This window comes from Halichoeres trimaculatus, unplaced genomic scaffold (genome assembly GCF_033239565.1).
Source record: "Halichoeres trimaculatus isolate MK-OKI-2021-1 unplaced genomic scaffold, fHalTri1.1 fHalTri1_scaffold_16, whole genome shotgun sequence".
Taxonomy (NCBI): Eukaryota; Metazoa; Chordata; class Actinopteri; order Labriformes; family Labridae; genus Halichoeres; species Halichoeres trimaculatus.
The window spans coordinates 10093178-10110765 of NW_027437194.1; the positions used below are offsets into that span (position 1 = coordinate 10093178).

Below are 17588 nucleotides of genomic sequence, written 5' to 3' on the forward strand. Positions count from 1 at the left end.
GTCGTGCCTCTGATGTTTTCAGAGTTCTGCCTGAGCCAGGCTAGCTGTTTCCACCCGCTTGAAGTATTTGTGCTAAGCTAAGCTAATGTCTAAATTCACACTTCTCTGACCTTTGACCTGTGAGTTATATTAATGTCACACTCATTGTTTTTGTTGTTGTTGTTTACCTCGTAGTTTGTCAGCGTAGCAGTACACGTCATATTTTTCAGAGGGATCACGGATGCCGTATGATCTCACTCCTGGTTTTCCCTCAAGGTTACCGGAACAGCCAGTACGAGGCCTTGTGATTGGATACCTACAAAAAATACAAAAACCAAAACTTTAGGCACTTCATTTTCTGTAAATGAAAGGAGAAGTCTGAACTGCAAAACTGCTTTCAACAAAACTGTTATTTTTCCAGAAAAAGGATCTGTGTCACGAGAATAACAAGAAAAAAATCAGGAATGATTTGGAATGAAATGATGTTAAATTGAACACAAACTCCACCAGCCTACATGAAGCGCAAATTCAGAGTCATACCCCACGGTTTGGTCGGCGAGCCAGCCTGCGTCACATTGGTCGAATCCGTCCTCGTACGCAGCCTTCAGCTGTTCAGGTTCAGCCACATCGGCGCCAGCATCGTGACACGCCTTTATGGCGGCTTGATAATCCAGAGTGTATCTGCTGGCGCTCGCTCTGTAGTGAAACACCACACCTGAAGAGAGAAAAAGAGGACAGAAAGGAGAAAACAGATACAGGGAAGAGGAGTATTAGTGTACTCTCTTTATTTCAAACTCTCAGAGATACTTTTTAACCTGCTCAGATTCAAAAATCTCATCCTGGCCTCACATTACAGCATTTCATCCAATAATTACACTCATTCCTACAGAAATAAGAACAACCCAAGCAACAGAAACCCGATCATCACACTTCAGACACACAGACACATTCAGTCCATCATCCTCAGAGTCCCTGTAACTGTTCCTGCATCATTAGCTCCTTTATCCTCCTCTGGATGGGAGGATTATTTCTCCACTGTGAGGACATTCTGGCAGCGCTGAATAGGACGTCTGAGTCGTGAAATAGAGAGTTGTATGTTGATCATAGGGAGCGTCTTTGTGTGGAGCTGACCAACAAAGACTCCTGTTCACTATTATTCACTATTATTCACCATTAATGTGGAATCTGTGTAAATGTCTCTGTGGGGTTTCCACTGGATGAACTTTGGACATTCAGAAATAACTTTAACTGCAAATGAAACATGAGCAGATATTTCAGGAGTAGTTTAATCTGCTGCCTTCAGGCTATGTTTATCTGTCCGCCCCGAAACATGTCCCCATTGAACTGTTGTATCTTTTTTTTCAGGGATTTTAATAAATAAATAATAATTTCAAGAATAGACAAATGTGACAGCTTAAATAAGAGCCTTTATCTTATGAGATTTAAATTGTAATTTTACAAAAATTAAGTTTTGTGACGGTCGTTATGGTGTGAAATTAAATATTAAATAAAACAAGGTTAAATGTATTATGTCAAAGGAGAAATGTTTTGTGTTGCAGAATTTAAATTGGAATTTTGAAAGATTCAAAGAAATGTTATAAAAAGATTAAAGTCATAATATTATGAGATAAAAAAGGCGTCAATATACAACAATAATGTAATGTAACGAGAAAAGAGCCCTTATGTTATAAAATTAAAGTCTTATGTGTTCTGATATTAGTGTTGTGTTATGAAAATCAAGATACACTTTATTGTTAAGAGACTGAAGTTTTATGTCACAAGATTGAAGTAGTAAAGTTAAAGGAATAGTGTTTTGTGTTACCAGAAAAAAATATGTAATGTTACAATGATAATGATGTTGCATATGCAAAAATAGAATGACATCATAGAGTTACAAGAAAAAACTCACAATTTTAACCAGATTTAAGCTGTTACGTTTCAAGGATAAAGTTGTAATATCAGTTGTAATGTGTGATGTAACAATATTGAACTGTTATGCGACATGATTAAATTATATGATATTGTTATGCAACAGGAATAAAGTCATTATGTCTAGAAAATGAAGTTGCAGTGTTGAGACACTAAAGTTGTATGGTTGGAGATCAGTGTTGAGTCATGTGAATAATTTGTTACAAAACTAAAATTGCAACAAAATTGAACTTGTAATGTGACAGTTTTAATTCATTAAGTATTGATTTTGTACAGAGTAGAGTCTTTAATTTACCAGATTTAAACCATTATGTTATGCTATTTGAGTCTTAATGTCACAAGAATAAAGTTGCTATGTTAAGTTATTGAGTTGTTTTGTTATGTGATCAAATCAAAGTTGTTCTTTTTAGAGATGAAAGTCATAGTTTGAAGTAGTAACGTTAAGAGATAAAAGTCATAATTTGAGATGAAAGTGTGTAGGCTAAGAGGTTGTTGTTGAATCACGTGATTAAAGTCAATATGTTGTGAATTTGCAGTTTGTTATGGTACAAAGATCAAGTTTTTTTATTGCAATATTACGCTGTTCTGTATAAAGAAACAAGCTGAATTGTTACAAGATTAAAATCTCCATGTTCCAAGAATTAATTATGTTGTGAGATAAAAGTCTTACTGTCCCAATTTTAAAGTCATAATGTGAGAATAAATGTGTTTTATTTCATGAGCATAAAGTTGCTCCATTAGGAGAGTATTATATAAGAATCATATCTAAGTTTTGGTGACAGGTGTGTGACTTGAGGTCAGCTGTCCTCTTCTTATCGTAATCTGATCTGAAACATTGGCTCCTGCAGCTTTAAAGACCAGAATCTGAGTAAAACACTTCTTGCTGATGTCCCTCAGCCAGATTCACACATCTGGGTTCACTCTGATCCTCTTTGCAGACTCCTCAAACCGAGAGTTAATTTTCACACATTAAAGGTCAGATTTGTTAGGGTGTGTTTGTTTTCCTCACCTGTGACGTTGAGGCTGACGGTGTGTTGTGCATCCTCCATCCCATGCATCACCTCACAGCGGTACAGCCCGGCATCGCTGGCCCGGAGTTTCACCATAATAAGTGAGGTGTCTCCAACCGACAGTGGGTGGCTCTGCATTGACACCCTGCTCTGGTACCCGTCCCCCATCTTCACCACGCTGCCCTGTGCCACCAGCACCACCTTCTCCCCCGCATCCTCCAGCTTGGTCCACTTGATCCTCAGCTCCTGGTCTGGACTCAGGGTGGAGCCAGGAGGCAGCGTGGTGGCTGAGGGGGAGTGTGTAGAGTCAGGTGGGAGGGAGAAGTGGCACGGCAGCACCACCCGCCCTGCCAGGGCGCCAAACAGCCGGGAGTTCCTATCCATCTTCATTTGAGGTGGAGCTGGAAAACAGGATCCTGCATGTCAGACACGAAGCAGCAGCTCAGAGCTCGCTATCAGAGAGGTTAGATTTGATGTTTCTGATCTTATTTCAGAGCAGGAGTTTGATCTTTGGATCCAGGAAAGAATCTTCAGATTCTCTTTTGTGCCCACTTTTTGATTGGATTTTTTCCATGGTTGATAAATAAACCGTTTTTGCTCTGAAATATGACGAAGAAATATGAAGTAGAAAAGTGAGGTAATTGGGAATGATAATGCAGTCCAATGTGTGAGTTAACACCATGTTCTCAACCACGTATGCTGGATTTTTACATCTACCACATTGAGGAGGGGGAGTTTGACAGTATTCCTAAAATAAATGATTCAGTTTGAGATTACTGATTCTAATTTTAGTAAAATGAATGGAATTCTCCTTTTTGGAGCACATCTCATCACAAAAGTTGTAATATTTCTGACATTATGAAACGATATCCTCTGTTACTTGTTGTAATATTCATCTTCATGCAGATGAAACTTTTCTCCACCATTCAGTTCACTCTCAGGTCTTATCAGTCTTAAAGAGGGGGTATTCTTCTTTCTTATATTGTAGTACCAAAGCTATTCAGACTGAACGTGTGCAGACTATCAAACCTCTCCATATTTATATGTTGTGGAAATCCCTGAATCTGTAATCTGATCGGAACACACGGGATCTTCATCAGACTTGTAGACTTACATCCTGTGGATCTGTTTTACCTGTGATAGATGTAACCCTGCTTTAAATCTGTGTTAAACACTCTGAACTTGTGAAGTAATCCTTGGAGCAGCTCCCTCAGCATGAAGAACCATTTTTCAGAGCGAGCTTTGGCAGCAGAGACAGAAACACTCAGACTCTGAAAGTCCTGCAAGTCCTGAAGCCAGGAACACGAAGCAGTTTCCACTAAATCAGAACTGGACCTGCAAAGTGTGAGGTAAGCAGTGACATCACTGCCTGCCGGGGCAGACTCACCTGACGGAGGCCGAGCTGAGCACACACTCAACAGGTACAGCAGGTGTGTGAGGATGAGAGGGATCATCTCGACACAATCTGAGCAGGACAGAGGATGAAACAGTTTAGAAGATTAAGCAATGAAGACTTTCAGAAGATGTATGGAGATGATCTCATTGAGTGAAACCTCTCTGTTCATAAATATCTATTCATACAGTGCTAATTCATGACATAAAGAGCAGGTACATTATGTGCTCGTATGAACAAGGACCTGATGACCTGAGACAGGATATGACTCAGTCTGACTCATCTAAACTCTTATTACAGTGGCAAGAACAAACCTCCTCTAACGGGAAGAAACCACAAACCAGCTTCTTACACATCAGATTTGATGCTGTTCAAAAGAAGTGAAACTTTTACTTTTACTCAAACAACCTCTCATGACGTTAGCTCATTTTAAGGTTAAACCCTTTTGTCAAACATTTGTACATCTGTATACATTCTTTTGTCTCTGTCCCACCTTGAAAAAACAGAATTTATTTATATGCAAATGTTGATGATTTCAGAACAGCTGGACACAAGATGTCTCTTTCTTCAACCCCGAGAGCTTAAAGTAACTTGTCTGATTTTAGCTCTGTATGAGCTGAAATATCAGAAATCCTGTGGGGTACGTGGAGGTGTCAAACTGATCGAAACTTATCAAAAACCTCTGTTCTAAAAATGGCACCAAATCTTCATCAGGATCTCCCCACTGCTTCATGACACATTTGTTGGAGGGGCGGGGCCTAAAACACAAGGATCTGCCCAGAGCTCCCGCCCCCAACAGGCCTCCAGAGGGCTGGCCAATCAGAAGAAAGGGGAGTTTTAGAGCAGGCGCATTGATGAGGCAGCCTCTAAAATGAAATTTTCCAGGCAGACTCTGAAAGAAAGGTTTATAAAACAGCAAGAAAAAGAGTTGTTTTTTTTGTTTGTTTTTTTTGGAGCTGTAAATCATGCAAAGATATATCACAGGGGCACTCGAGGGACAGAATAAAGATGTTAAAAAAAAGCACAATACCACCTCTTTAAAGTGCTTTCTGCTAATATCACTATGTATCTACAACTCCCGTGAGGAATTTTTAATCTGTCATGAAACAGACTGAAATTAATGTAAACACCTCTTTAAAACCTCCAAAAACAAATTCAACCAGTACCAGCAACATCAATTTTTTTAATGTGGATATTTCTGACCTACAAACCGCTGCTACATGTTCTGTTTGAGTGTAAAAAGTTGAACACAGGATGAGATTGTTAAAAACACCATTTAACTAAGAAATAAGGGGCAGGCTGGCACTTTTTCCACAGGGGGTGCCAAACTGGAAGTTCCTCATATTAGCTTAAACTCTTGATTTCTTTGAATGGCTGGTACTTATCTTCAGGGGAAAAAACAAATGGGTCAAAAATACAAGTAATTCTCACTATTTTTATTTTATTTAGATTATCAAACAACTTCTTAACTTAATTTATACAGATTTTCACTCTTCTATAGGGAAATAAACACGAGAAAAGACACCCAGTATGGGCACATATCTTATTCTTCCTCCCACTAACTTTATTAAGCTGAACTCTTTAACATCTACGTCAAAAAAGGGAAAAATAAAGGAATTTCTGCACATAAGAGAAGCAGAACCCGGGATATATTTTTCATTTTAGAACAAAAGATGACGGCTTTTTTTCTAATTTTGTGCACAATGTATTAATTATATACTTTAAAAGTCTTTGTGCACATGGGCGAACTCATTACATCATTAATAAACTGATAAAATTAGGATTATCACACATTAAATCAAACTTAATATTTGATTGAAGCCTTTTGATCTTTTCTTGATTTTTTTTTTCGTTCAAAACTAAGAGAATTAAAGTATTTGTGTTATTTGTGATATTTAAGTGTTGTAAAAGTTTGAGTGGGACATGTCTGGATTACAGAGACAGATGTGGGCTAGCAACCGAAGCAGGAGCAGATTAGCGCTGCAACAGCTGTGCTGATAAAGCTTATCATCAGATCAAGTGGTTGAGCTGTCAGTGGATGTAAACGGACCTAATTGGTCCCGAGTGTCACTTTCAATCAATGACTCTCCTATCATCCAGCTCTATCAGTGTGGGAACATTCCTGCGCACCACCCAGAGAGAGACACACACCTCCGGTGGCAGCTTGGAGGAGCGGCGCGCTGAGCGCAGCATCAAAGTTAGAGTCAGTCTGGGATGTGCATGAAAGTTCATTGTGTTTCAAAATTCGTGCACAAATTTCTGCAGGAAAAGTGTTGAAATCTGACAACTTACCTTCTTAACCCGACAAAGGAAGAAGAAATGCACCAAAAATCCAGCTGGCTCTCTTCGGTTGTCAAACTTTTTTCCGGAGCTCCCGCACAAACCGCAGCTCTTCTCTCAGCTGCAGCAGATGTCTGCCGGTCAGACCTCTTCTTCTTCCTCCTCTCAGCACTGGCTGCAAGTTCAAATCCACTTTACACCCGCTATTATCCACACATTAGGGAGAGGAGGGGCGCACATGTCCACACACCCCCCAACAATACACCGCCCAGTGCAGGGAGGAGGGGGAGGAGGGGAGGATTGGGAAAGCCTGAGTGAGGGACAGTAGGAGAAAGAGAGAGACAGTAAAGGGTCACTCCGCTGATTTACCACCCTCCTCTGTACAGTTTCAGTAACTTACATCAGATAGATTCAAAAGAAATCATAAAAATCTGTGCAGCAGATGTCGCAAAGTCCTCAGTTTCTACTCCAAGTAGGATCAAAACTCCAACAGAATCCAAAATATAATGTAAGTCAGTAATTTAACTCCTTTCAGAGACAGAACATGACTCCAAACTGAAGAAAACCTGTTTTCAAACTGAGACTGAAGCTCTCCTCAGGATCATCTGTGTTTATCTGAGCAGGTTAAGCTCATCTGTAAATATTCTCTAGCCCAGATTCCCTGGAAACCAAACACTGTTCTGTCCGGGATCATGACCTCGACAAGAGGCTACTACCATGTTTGACATCCCCTTCTCCTCCGTGAACTGTCTGAGGCTGACCAGAGTCCAGTTTGGTGACCTGTTAGTGAGAATCAGAAACAGGATTTCTCTGATGGACACCTGGCATTCTGTTTCAGCCGTGGAGCGTCTCTCTGCTGAGTCTCAGATTCATTGTATCTTTCTGAACCCAGTCTCTGTTGGCATGTTTTGGTCTCTTTTGAGTCCCTGTTTCACTTTATCTTTCTCCAAGGATTACTGAGTCTTAGTTTCATTGTCTTTGTTTGACTGTAACTGACTCCTCAGAGTCTTAGCTTCAATGTACATGTCTCCACTGAGTGCTGGTTTCTTTGTATCTATATCCAGAATCTCAGTTTCATTCAAGCCTCAACTCCAATACATCTGTCTCTGTTGAGTCTCAGTTTCACTGTATCAGTCACCATTAAGTTTCAGTTTCATTGTAGCCATCTTTACTGCTTGTCAGATTTACTGATTGTCACCTCCAAGTGTCAATTTCATTTCATCTATCTGGATTGAGTCTCAGTTTCACTTTTTCTGTCTCCTCTAACTTTCAGTTTTAAGGCATCTGTCTAAGAAGAGTCTCAGTTCCACTGTGTGTGGTAAGGAATCCTAAATCTGGCAGAAATCTTTTCAACTGGAGCACTAAAAACAGATTTAACATTAACGTAATAACAGTAACCTGAAGAAAAAGTCCAGGGAGAACACTTTTTACTTAAAAACTATCATATCTCATTCTTTATTTAATTATTCATAAAAGTTCATAAAAACATTCAATACATGTTGAATTTACAGCTCATCCAGACAGTTCATTGGCACAATATTCTAAAATACAATGTTCAAAAATATAATTTCAAACTATTTTTAATGTTAATTTAAAAAAGCAAACAGAATTTAAAACATCATGGCTCTTTGGAACCTCAGGTGACAAATGAGTCTGAATGTGTTCCCTGATCAGAGGATGATCCTGAGGTCAGGGAGGTTCAAGGATTTGAGGAGTTTGTAGGTTTGTTAATGTACTTCCAGAGACGACTCTAAGGCTCTTCTCGCAGAATGTCCCAAAGTTTATTGATTTAACTGTAGTGTCTGTTTCAGATCCACTGGTGGATCTGCAATCCTTTGGGAGGTTTTTAGGGTCCTTTTGTTTCTGGGGTACCTCAAAGAGGTCCTGGTATTCTTGTCAGTTATGTTTAGAGTTATGATAAAACACTTGGGAGTCGCAGAACTGGTTTGGTTCTAGATCTGGCGGCATATGGTCCTTGCTATCCTATATAAGTCCTAAAGTTTGCTTGCTGTTTTCGACGGATCTAGAGGAAGATGTTGAGGTGGCTCTTGCGGTCATTTTTTGGATGCCCAACACTTCCTTTCTTGGTTGTATAGCTTTGTTTAGATCAAGGGATGTTTCGTAGTTATTTTATATTTTGAAGGCCCTCGTGGTTTCTGTATCACTTAGGATATCTACCTAGCTGTAGTGTGGTTGTAGGAAATGACCTTATGTTTTCCAGGTTTATGTAACATAGTTTTTGCAAACTTTATAAATCCAGGATTTCCAAAGGTGCTCCTGGAACACCATAGGGACGTTTATCAGTTGTAGCAATAAGGTTATTTAAGGTCCTTTTATTAGATTTTTAGTGTTCAGTTGTATGGATGGATCTATGGTTGGCTCAGTTATCCCTTGGAATGATTTTATCTAAACAGGATTCTTTCTTTAATTCAAGGTGAGTTATCAGTATAGCTTTGGTGTACTGTACTGTGTAAGGTTGATCTAGGTTCAGGTAACAAGCCCTCAGCCCATTTGGTTTCCCAAGTGTCCTTGAATTTGTCTATTTGGAACTCTACGATTACTTCAGGTGGTTTTGGTGATGTTCAACGAGATTTAAAAGGTTCCTTTGGTGGTTTAAGTCACGGTAAAGAATATTTCAGGATCCTTTTTAAACTTTCAAGTAGACTTCAGGGGGTGCTGGGTTTCCTTCAGTGAACAGTACGGTCTTTTAAGTTTCTCTAAAGTCTTTAGAGACTCAGGGCAAGAAATTGAGAGTTTTTGGTTCCTTCAATCCTTTCAGGGAGCTTTTGAGTACAGTTGGTCTTTCAAAGTATTTTAGTTCCTTCATGAGTTGAAGCATGACTTTGGGACCCACTGGAGAACTGTTTGATGGTTGAAGATGACAGTTATCAAAAAAACCAAGTAATTGAGCACGTTTTAGAGATTTGGGGAATTGAGAAGAGCCTTAGTTGTTCTGGGAGCTTCTGGTTGAACAGACCTACATTTGTCACCCAACAGGAAAAGTTCCTCATACATGATCTCAGTGCAGTTCATGACCCTCAATTCATAAATAATGTACAAAAATAAAATTTATATTTCTTCCAGACTTGTAGCTCTGATCCTGGGGATTGCTTCGAGACTGAGAGTGAAAGGTCAAAAGTCGTCAAACAGGTCCTCCACTTCAGAAGTTGCTGCTGCAGCATCTGTAGAGCGCTGGGGAGTCTGCTGCTTACTGGATCCTGCAGGGGGGTCGAGCCTGCGCACACACAGACACACATACACACACACACACAACACACACAGAACGGGTCAGTGGGCTAATGAAGCTGGTTTACAGGAGAGTTTTCCTGTTAAGACGGGAAGTGTATCATGTGGCCCATAAGGAAAGAGACCAAAAACACATGGGCCACTTTTATACCAGTGTGTAGATATGTCAATGTGTGTGTGTGTGTGTGTAACTGGGGCCCAGCAGTTCCCTCATCTAAGAGGTCTACATCAAATACAGGACTGGACTACCTGTGTGTTTTATCACGTTAGAGTCTGCGCTCATAATTTCTGCTGAAAGTAAAACCATGAGATGTTTAAGGCTCAGGAAGCAAAATGTCAAACCAGCAGAGGATGAAGGAAGGATCAAGGACGCTCAGTGGGACGCAGAGAAAAGAGGACAGGAGGGGATCAAAAACTAAAATGAACGACAGAAATGTAGGCCAAGAGGTCTGCAGAAGTTTATCCTCTGAGTCTGCTGCTTTAAACGGTCAAATATTCAGTCTTGAAGGAACAGGTCAGCATGTAGCGATATGTAGTTGACGGCTCTTTTGCCAAAAAGTTGGAAGAAAGGATTGAAGAGACTCCCAATGTGAAACCAACCACTTCAAGTGGAGTTAGGTATGAAATATCAATGCCAAATGGACCAAACAATCATCAGGTCAGCTGAGGGCAGGAAAACATTTCTCTGACAGGTAATTGGATTTTTCTGGGTGTAAACCATCCAACATGGAGCCCCTCATTCCTCTTGCTTCACAGCTTTCATGAGCGACACATGAACCTGAATCCAAGGTGACCACTAGACCACCAAGAATCCCGAGAAGCACCTTGAGTTGAAAAGCTTTCTTAGAAATAACTGACTTCTCCTCTAACTCGAGCCCTGATGTAACGCTGATTCTCAATGAGGAGGAGAAGAGAGAGGAGGCCCTGAGCTTGTTTAAATCATTACCAACTGTACCAGGGCCAGCGCCGCGCTGCTGGAACCAGTTAAGAGGAAACAGGAGACGTGTTCACTGGAGAGAGGGGGGAGCTGTTCGACGCCGCCACGGAGGACCACCTCAGACCTGAACACACGGCATGAGGGGGACATGACAGGAGTGTTTCAGCCTCAGAGGTGAGGTTAAGCTCAGGCACACAGGAGCCCCCACATGGAGCGGGGATGGCGACACAGAGAGCTGCAGCATGTTCACCAATTATGTGCTGGTTTGTGGTTTTAGAGACTAAACAGAGGTTTGGTTTGCTGGTGGCTGGAAAGATGGATTAGATTCTCTAAATAAAATAAAGTACACCCCCTCATTCTGACACTCAGCAGGTCAATTATTATTCCAACCAAACATGTCCTCACTTCACTCTATACTTCTGGCTTGAGTTGCTAGTGGGATTTTAGATACAGAAAACAAGGGCAGATCATAAAAATCTTTGAATTTGAGATAGCTTAGCCTGCATTTTAAAAGCTGGGCTTGATTTTGTCGCAATCTGGAATTCAAAAGGACTTAAACGTGCAAAAAGTTTCAGCAAAACTTGGTAAAACGATAAAGCAGCACCTATGACACAGGCAATAGCAACTACAATGCCATCCTTGCAACAAATGCATCGAAACGAACTTTATCAATCTGTTTTTCTTCTTTCAAACCAGAGACAACAGCTACACCAATATCTTCAAAGTCACAATGACCAAAAAAGGTGATTCCACCTAGCAGAACTCAGTTGTTACTGAATTTCTTTGGTACTATTTACAACACCAAAGTTGCATTATGATACGAACATGCAGATGCACAAAACTCTTGAGAATTTTCAGGGTGGGCTGTAAGCAAAACATTTAACCCAACTCACCCAGAGTTTTACCTGACCCTAACCCTAAAAAGATTTCTACAAGGGGTAAAGGAAATTCCCCTTGAGCATATTTTTTTCCTCTAAAAGTTATAATTTTGTGTTTTCTTTCTTCTTTCATTTTGAGAAGACAGGATGTCAGATAGAGCAGGAAACAAGGCAAGAGGCAGGTACAGCTTCTCCAACGTAGCCCACATGACCTAACAGCTTAGCCATACCAACACCCCACAAGCAGCTGCGGTTGATGATTTTTTTGTTCACATGACAAGAAAGAACCTGAAAGAATGACATATAAGAAAATAAATGAACATGATTCAAAGAGGATATTCAAAGCCAAACAAGGACAAATGCTGACAAAAGCCTCGTGATGGAACGCGTCCCTTTCAACAAGCTGCTGTTTATTTTGACCATTAAATGTTTGAGCTACATTGCGAGTAATGACATGTCTTTGCTTTGAAAAAACTAAAGAAAAAGATTGTACATGACAAAATTGTCTCCAAAGCAACACTATCTATTGCTTTGTCTGTCATTATTTCATGTGTCTCAGCGTTGTGTCCTCTCCCTGAGATCCTTTTGTGCTGGACCAACATTTTCCAAGTTCAATGAGATAAAGCTGCTCCTTAAATTGATTGATTTGGTTGGATCTATGATGGCTGTGCGGAGCTTGTAAATGAACACGATCTTTGCCAAGTTATCAATCTCTGAAAGGATCCTCTTGGCAACGTTGTCAGACACTTAGAATTAAGATCTGAGGTCATAATCAAAAAGACATTTTAGTGTTCTTTCTTAAAGGGTTAAGTTGCAAATATTAATGCTCTGCAAGAGAAATTTCCGGGGTGTTTAGTAATTAAATATTTAAAAAAAAAATATTGTTATCTCCCTTTAACACCATGGTTTCTGTTTTATTCCATTCTGAGGCCTGGAAAAGTCCACTTGTCAGGATAAAACTAAGGCTTTTCTGCTAATGATGCAAAATATTGTCGCAACCCCAAAATCCCTCTTAAGACCCTGCAGGGGGTCCCGACCCCCAGGCTAGGAACCACTTAGTGGGTTATCCCCTCTGACGGCACCACACCCACAGTGAGGCAAAGTAACTCAACATCTCCTTTCATTTCTTACACAACCGTGATGGATTTCACAGCTGAGTTTGATCAGGTCTAAAGGGTACAACAATCGTCTCTTAAAACTCAGAGACATGCATTGTGCTCCAAACTTAAATCACAATGCAAACACACAAGAACACCAGTGAGGCTTCACCAGAGCGAGTCTTGGAGTGATTATCTGTGATGGCTAGAGGCGATGTTTGATCACTTACAGAACCTCTCCGTGTTTCCCTCTGAGTTTCCTTTCATGGGAAAACAGAGCTCAGAGTACACAAACAATTATCATCCAGAGGACGTGTGAGCAGGAACTACAATGAGTCAGGAACTTTGAGACTTTGATCCCAACAAACAGATTTTTAATGAACTTAAAACTCTGAGAAAGTTTCTGAAGAGACAGCTCAGCTCTCGGGGATAAACACATCTTCAGAGATTTTTGCTGAGTGAGAGGTTCGACATAGGAAAAGGTAGGATGGGGTTAGCTTAGCATAGCATACAGAATGGAAACAGGGTGAAAACACAGACCTGGCTCTGTTAAACATTTGGAAATGCTACGTAAGACATCTTTAGGTATTTTAAATAGAGTTAAGTTTGGCTAAATCAAATTCACAAATCCAGGTTGGAGCTTGAAAACCTTTTCTTGGCTGAAAGGTGTTAGTGACACTGTTTGAGTAGACTACTGCAAGTCGACACCGATTGGACAGGGGTCACATAATTGGGCGCCATTTATCAATGGAGGACAAGTCCTGCTGGATGACGCAGTGGATACACCAGATTCATCTCTGCTCCGTTGCGTGTTGACTGCATCCATCCATGCATCAATTCGCACGGGCTGTGTGTTCAGCCTTACAAGACCTCTGGAAGACTGAGGATAATCCCTTCGACTTCCTGTCCTGCTCGATGTGCTTTTTGTAAAACGATTTGTCACTGCTCTTGTATCTGGCAAAAATAGAAGGCTTGCGTATTTGATCTATAGGATCATGTGATGGAGCAGTGTCAGTCCAGAGACGCATCTGGTGTATTTTGCCCGAAATACTCAATTGTTTGATGAAGTCTTTCTTTTATTTCACACAAGGAAACACTAAAATGGCAAACTAAAATAGGAACACAAGTTTTCAAAAAGTCCTCCTTCAAAGGGTCAAACAATGTCAATGTCATTCGGACACCGGGTTTGGCATGGCAGGAGTTGCTAGTCTACAGCTGCCTGGTTTGGGTAGTTTATTTAAATCATTGTTTATGTTGTACAAGATCCAGGCTAATCCTTTGAAACAACAGAGTCATTCAAAAGCAGAAGTTAACCTGTGACCGCCAAACAAAAAAGTAAGTTCAAATGTCAGATGGAGTTATAGAGCATAGAGTTAATCGAGGATCATCTCACCTGTGTCTCTTACGAAAATACGAAAAAGTCTGTGAAATTTAATCGAAATGAAGTACTACAGATGAAGCTTCAGCTTCCATTGAACCTTTCTCACGTTAATACCAAAAGAGGTTTGAGTTTGATGCACCTTCTCCAAATTTAACCAATTAAAACCAAAACTTAACAGTTTAAAGATGGACAGAGTTGTAACTTACCGTTGAAACAACCTTAACTTAAACTTAATCAATAAAGAAACCTCAAATCATACGTTTGTTTTCCAAAGTGTTAATATCTTTAAAGCCAGCATTTAAATGTTGAAAATAAAGATGCACCTTCAGCTTCACTGGAAACTTTCCCAAGTTGATACATGAACAGAACATGGTCTGATGCACTAACACCAACTTTTGTGAATAGAAAACCAAAATTTAACAGTTTGAAGACTGATAGATCAGAAATGTCCAACATCACTCTTACAATTAAAACCTAAAACAAGAGTGCTCTTCTTTACAAAGAGTTGACCAAAAACTTTAAAGACTGTATTCGAAGGTGTCAAAAAGAGCAGATTCTTAGGTGACTGGGATCTTTTCATGGGAAAGGATTCACAAAAAAATTGCGGAAAAGCAGAAGTATATTTAGCTTCCATTGAACCTTTCTCAAGTTGAAAACAAAAACAGACAAGGTCAGATACCTTATCATCAACTTTAACCAATGAAAACCCAAAAGTATCAGTTTAAAGATTGATTTATAGAGCTGTTACTCTGAGGAAATGACTTATTACATAATAAAACCCCAAAAACTTACATCACTCTTGAAAACAAACTGCAAAGAGAAGGCAGGTTTTCCAAAAAACAACTTTTTAGAGGGTCTGATGTAGCTTCAGCTTCCCTGGAATCTCTATCAACTTGACTTTTGCCAGAGGAAAGCTAAAATTACAGCTGAAAGTCTGACAGATAGAGCTGTAAGGTGAAAACAACTTTGTTCATAATAAACCTCAAACCTCAAACGTCACTCTTATAAATAAATAAATACTCAAAACATGATGCTAGTCTTCCAATGCACCAACTTTCTTTCAGTCAAGTGTCTGAAGGGGTCTAAAAAAGTCTAACTCATGTTATCTCAATGATGAATGTAAGTGCTGTAGAACTTTTCCCAGGTTGATACCAAAACAAGACAAAGTATGATGCACTATTACCAACTTTAGCCACTGAAAAACCAAAACAAGATCACTGGAGTGTGCCAGATAGATTAGTGCCAGGTTTGGAAAACACCTCTGTACTTGACAAAAGAATAATCATCTCAGCTAACTCTTAAAAATCATGTGAGCTCGTTATCCCAGAGTGTGGTAACACCTTTCAAGAGTCATTATCTTCTTCTGTACATGTTGTTCACTTCCTGCTCCTCCTGGATGACCTGCGTGGAGGTAAGAGATGAAGGTGAACGAGTTGAGAAGTGATGGAAATGGAAAAACAATAGCAGGGTGTTGGACTGCCAACAGCTCTGAACCCCCACGTAAACAGCCCCCCTCAGACAAAGCCCCTCTTCTGCAGTCTGTGTTTGCCAGCTCGGTGGGGGGGCAACTTCTGCAGCGATGAAACAGCTGCTCCTCGGCTCACTGCTGCTTCTTGTTGAGGCCATCAGGGCTGGTAATAAGCCTGGTAATGGGCACCACGAACGGCTCCTGACAGCAGCTGGGGATGGATGGCACCACTTGGGGCCATCTGCATGTGGCACAGTTTACAGTAGCTGGCACTCAGAGGAGGTTGGACTCGATTCGTTCCCCCCTCTGTTCGAGGGACGCAGGAACAATGTCAGATTGAGACTTTGGAATAATTTCTAAATGGCCACATCCAGAAAGAAGCTGGCAAACAGGAGATATGGGGAAAAGAGCTGTTGTGTTGTGAGGTCTTGGATGTGCAGCAGGGACTCCGAGCTGAGAGATGGTCTGACTTTGAGTGTAGATACAGAAACGAAAAGAGAGAACGGACAGAAAGCCAAAACAGAGGAACGTTGCATAATTGATTCTTTGAAAGCAGTGACTGACTTTGGCTTTGACTTGGGTTCATGTCCTCAGTTACCCTTAGAAATGCCCGTTGCCACATTGTGTTCAGACCTGAGAATGTCGGCTTTCACCAATATCCAACAAATTAAAGGCTTGGTTCATTTTCTCACTTTGCCAGATCTAACAATGATCCCTACGTATGACGACATCGTTTTAAGAAATACTGTAGAAAAACATGCTTATCATCACTTAATCTCTACAAACATTGGAAACTGATACTATCACTCTTTGATTCTGACTTTTTCTGATTGTGTTTGATCCCAGATTCATCTGTGGCGTCACTGTGTTTATTTTTGGATCCCAGAAGTGACCATATTTGGAAAAAGTGGTGAAGTTGAAGAAGTTGTTGATGATACAGTGTGTCCAAGTGATTTGTTCTTTAACGGGCTAAAGACAGAGAACACCACTGTAATTAAAAGATATTTATTCCATTAGCTGATACACTAAGACTGAAAAAGCCAAGAGAGAAGTAAATCAAAAAATGAAACCATTCAAGAAACTGATGACGCAATTCCACCTGATCCTTGTACAATTCTGTTCTGTCCCATCTTTCAAGTAGATCAGTTTCATTTCCTGAGTCCTCCACAGCAAATACAAGACTTTGCTGGATGCGGCTACCAGGTTGCTATTATTGTTCATTTTTCAGTTAGACATTTGAACATGGGGTGCTATGGAGAATGACCCACTTTTAGAGACAGCATCTAGTGGCTATTTGAGAAACTGTGATTTTTGGAGCATACAGGTTGGTTCTTTATGTCCTCAATGCTCCGGAAACTTTATTTCGAGGCCAAATTCAGAGAAAGATATCTAAAAACCTGGATTTATAAATTCCAAACCCTCCGTCTTTTCTTTTACTTCTTTGATTGTAAACCTGGTATAAAGGTTTTAACCTCACTGTAAGACAACATAGACCTAAAGCTGCTGTCTTTTCCACTCCTTCATTAGTGGATTTGTGCACTCACATAAAGTCTGCCATGAAAAGGTCTTTCTCCTGAGGCTAACTCCACCAGCTGCTCCCCCTAAAGCCAAGGCAGCATGTGTTTCTGTGCTCAAGCAGATAAAACCAAAAGAGAAGACCAGCAGCAGAAATCATAAACCTGCAGGACAACCGGCTCTTTTTATCACCTCTGAACTGTGAGCAAGCTGAATTTGAAATTCCCTTTCAGAAGAACGCTGTAAATGTGATAACACCCTAAAGGTGGACAGCTGGACTCTGTCTGGTGCTGCCAAAGCTCGAACAAACTATAAACTACGACTACTAATAAGGTCAGGAGGAGAATACAAGGCCGGGGAGTTTGAGAAGAGAGAGAAGAGACCTAGATGTGAGTCATGTCAGGTTTACAGTGAAACTGAGACCCACCAGAAATTTGCATCATACTGTTGTTTCAGGGAAGGAAAGAACCTTTAA

At 40.4% G+C, this 17588-nt stretch overlaps 2 protein-coding genes across 3 annotated transcripts in view; both read right to left on the reverse strand.

Moving 5' to 3' along the window:
• vcanb (versican b) overlaps positions 1-6838 on the reverse strand; it is a 28128-nt gene extending 21290 nt beyond the window's left edge. The window contains exons 1-5 of one of the 2 annotated variants that reach the window (XM_074690902.1): positions 6604-6838; positions 4306-4383; positions 2918-3334; positions 520-694; positions 168-295 (exon numbers count right to left, since the gene is read on the reverse strand). In XM_074690902.1, coding sequence (XP_074547003.1) covers positions 168-295; positions 520-694; positions 2918-3334; positions 4306-4372 — 787 coding nt within the window. In that variant the 5' untranslated portion in view covers positions 4373-4383; positions 6604-6838. The remainder of the gene's footprint in view (positions 1-167; positions 296-519; positions 695-2917; positions 3335-4305; positions 4384-6603) is intronic. The other variant, XM_074690903.1, reaches the window with a different exon arrangement.
• A 1211-nt stretch (positions 6839-8049) lies between these two features.
• The window catches only part of xrcc4 (X-ray repair complementing defective repair in Chinese hamster cells 4), a 29133-nt gene continuing 19594 nt past the window's right edge, over positions 8050-17588 (reverse strand). Inside the window, exon 8 of the mRNA XM_074689686.1 lies at positions 8050-9826. Coding sequence (XP_074545787.1) covers positions 9724-9826 — 103 coding nt within the window. The 3' untranslated portion in view covers positions 8050-9723. The remainder of the gene's footprint in view (positions 9827-17588) is intronic.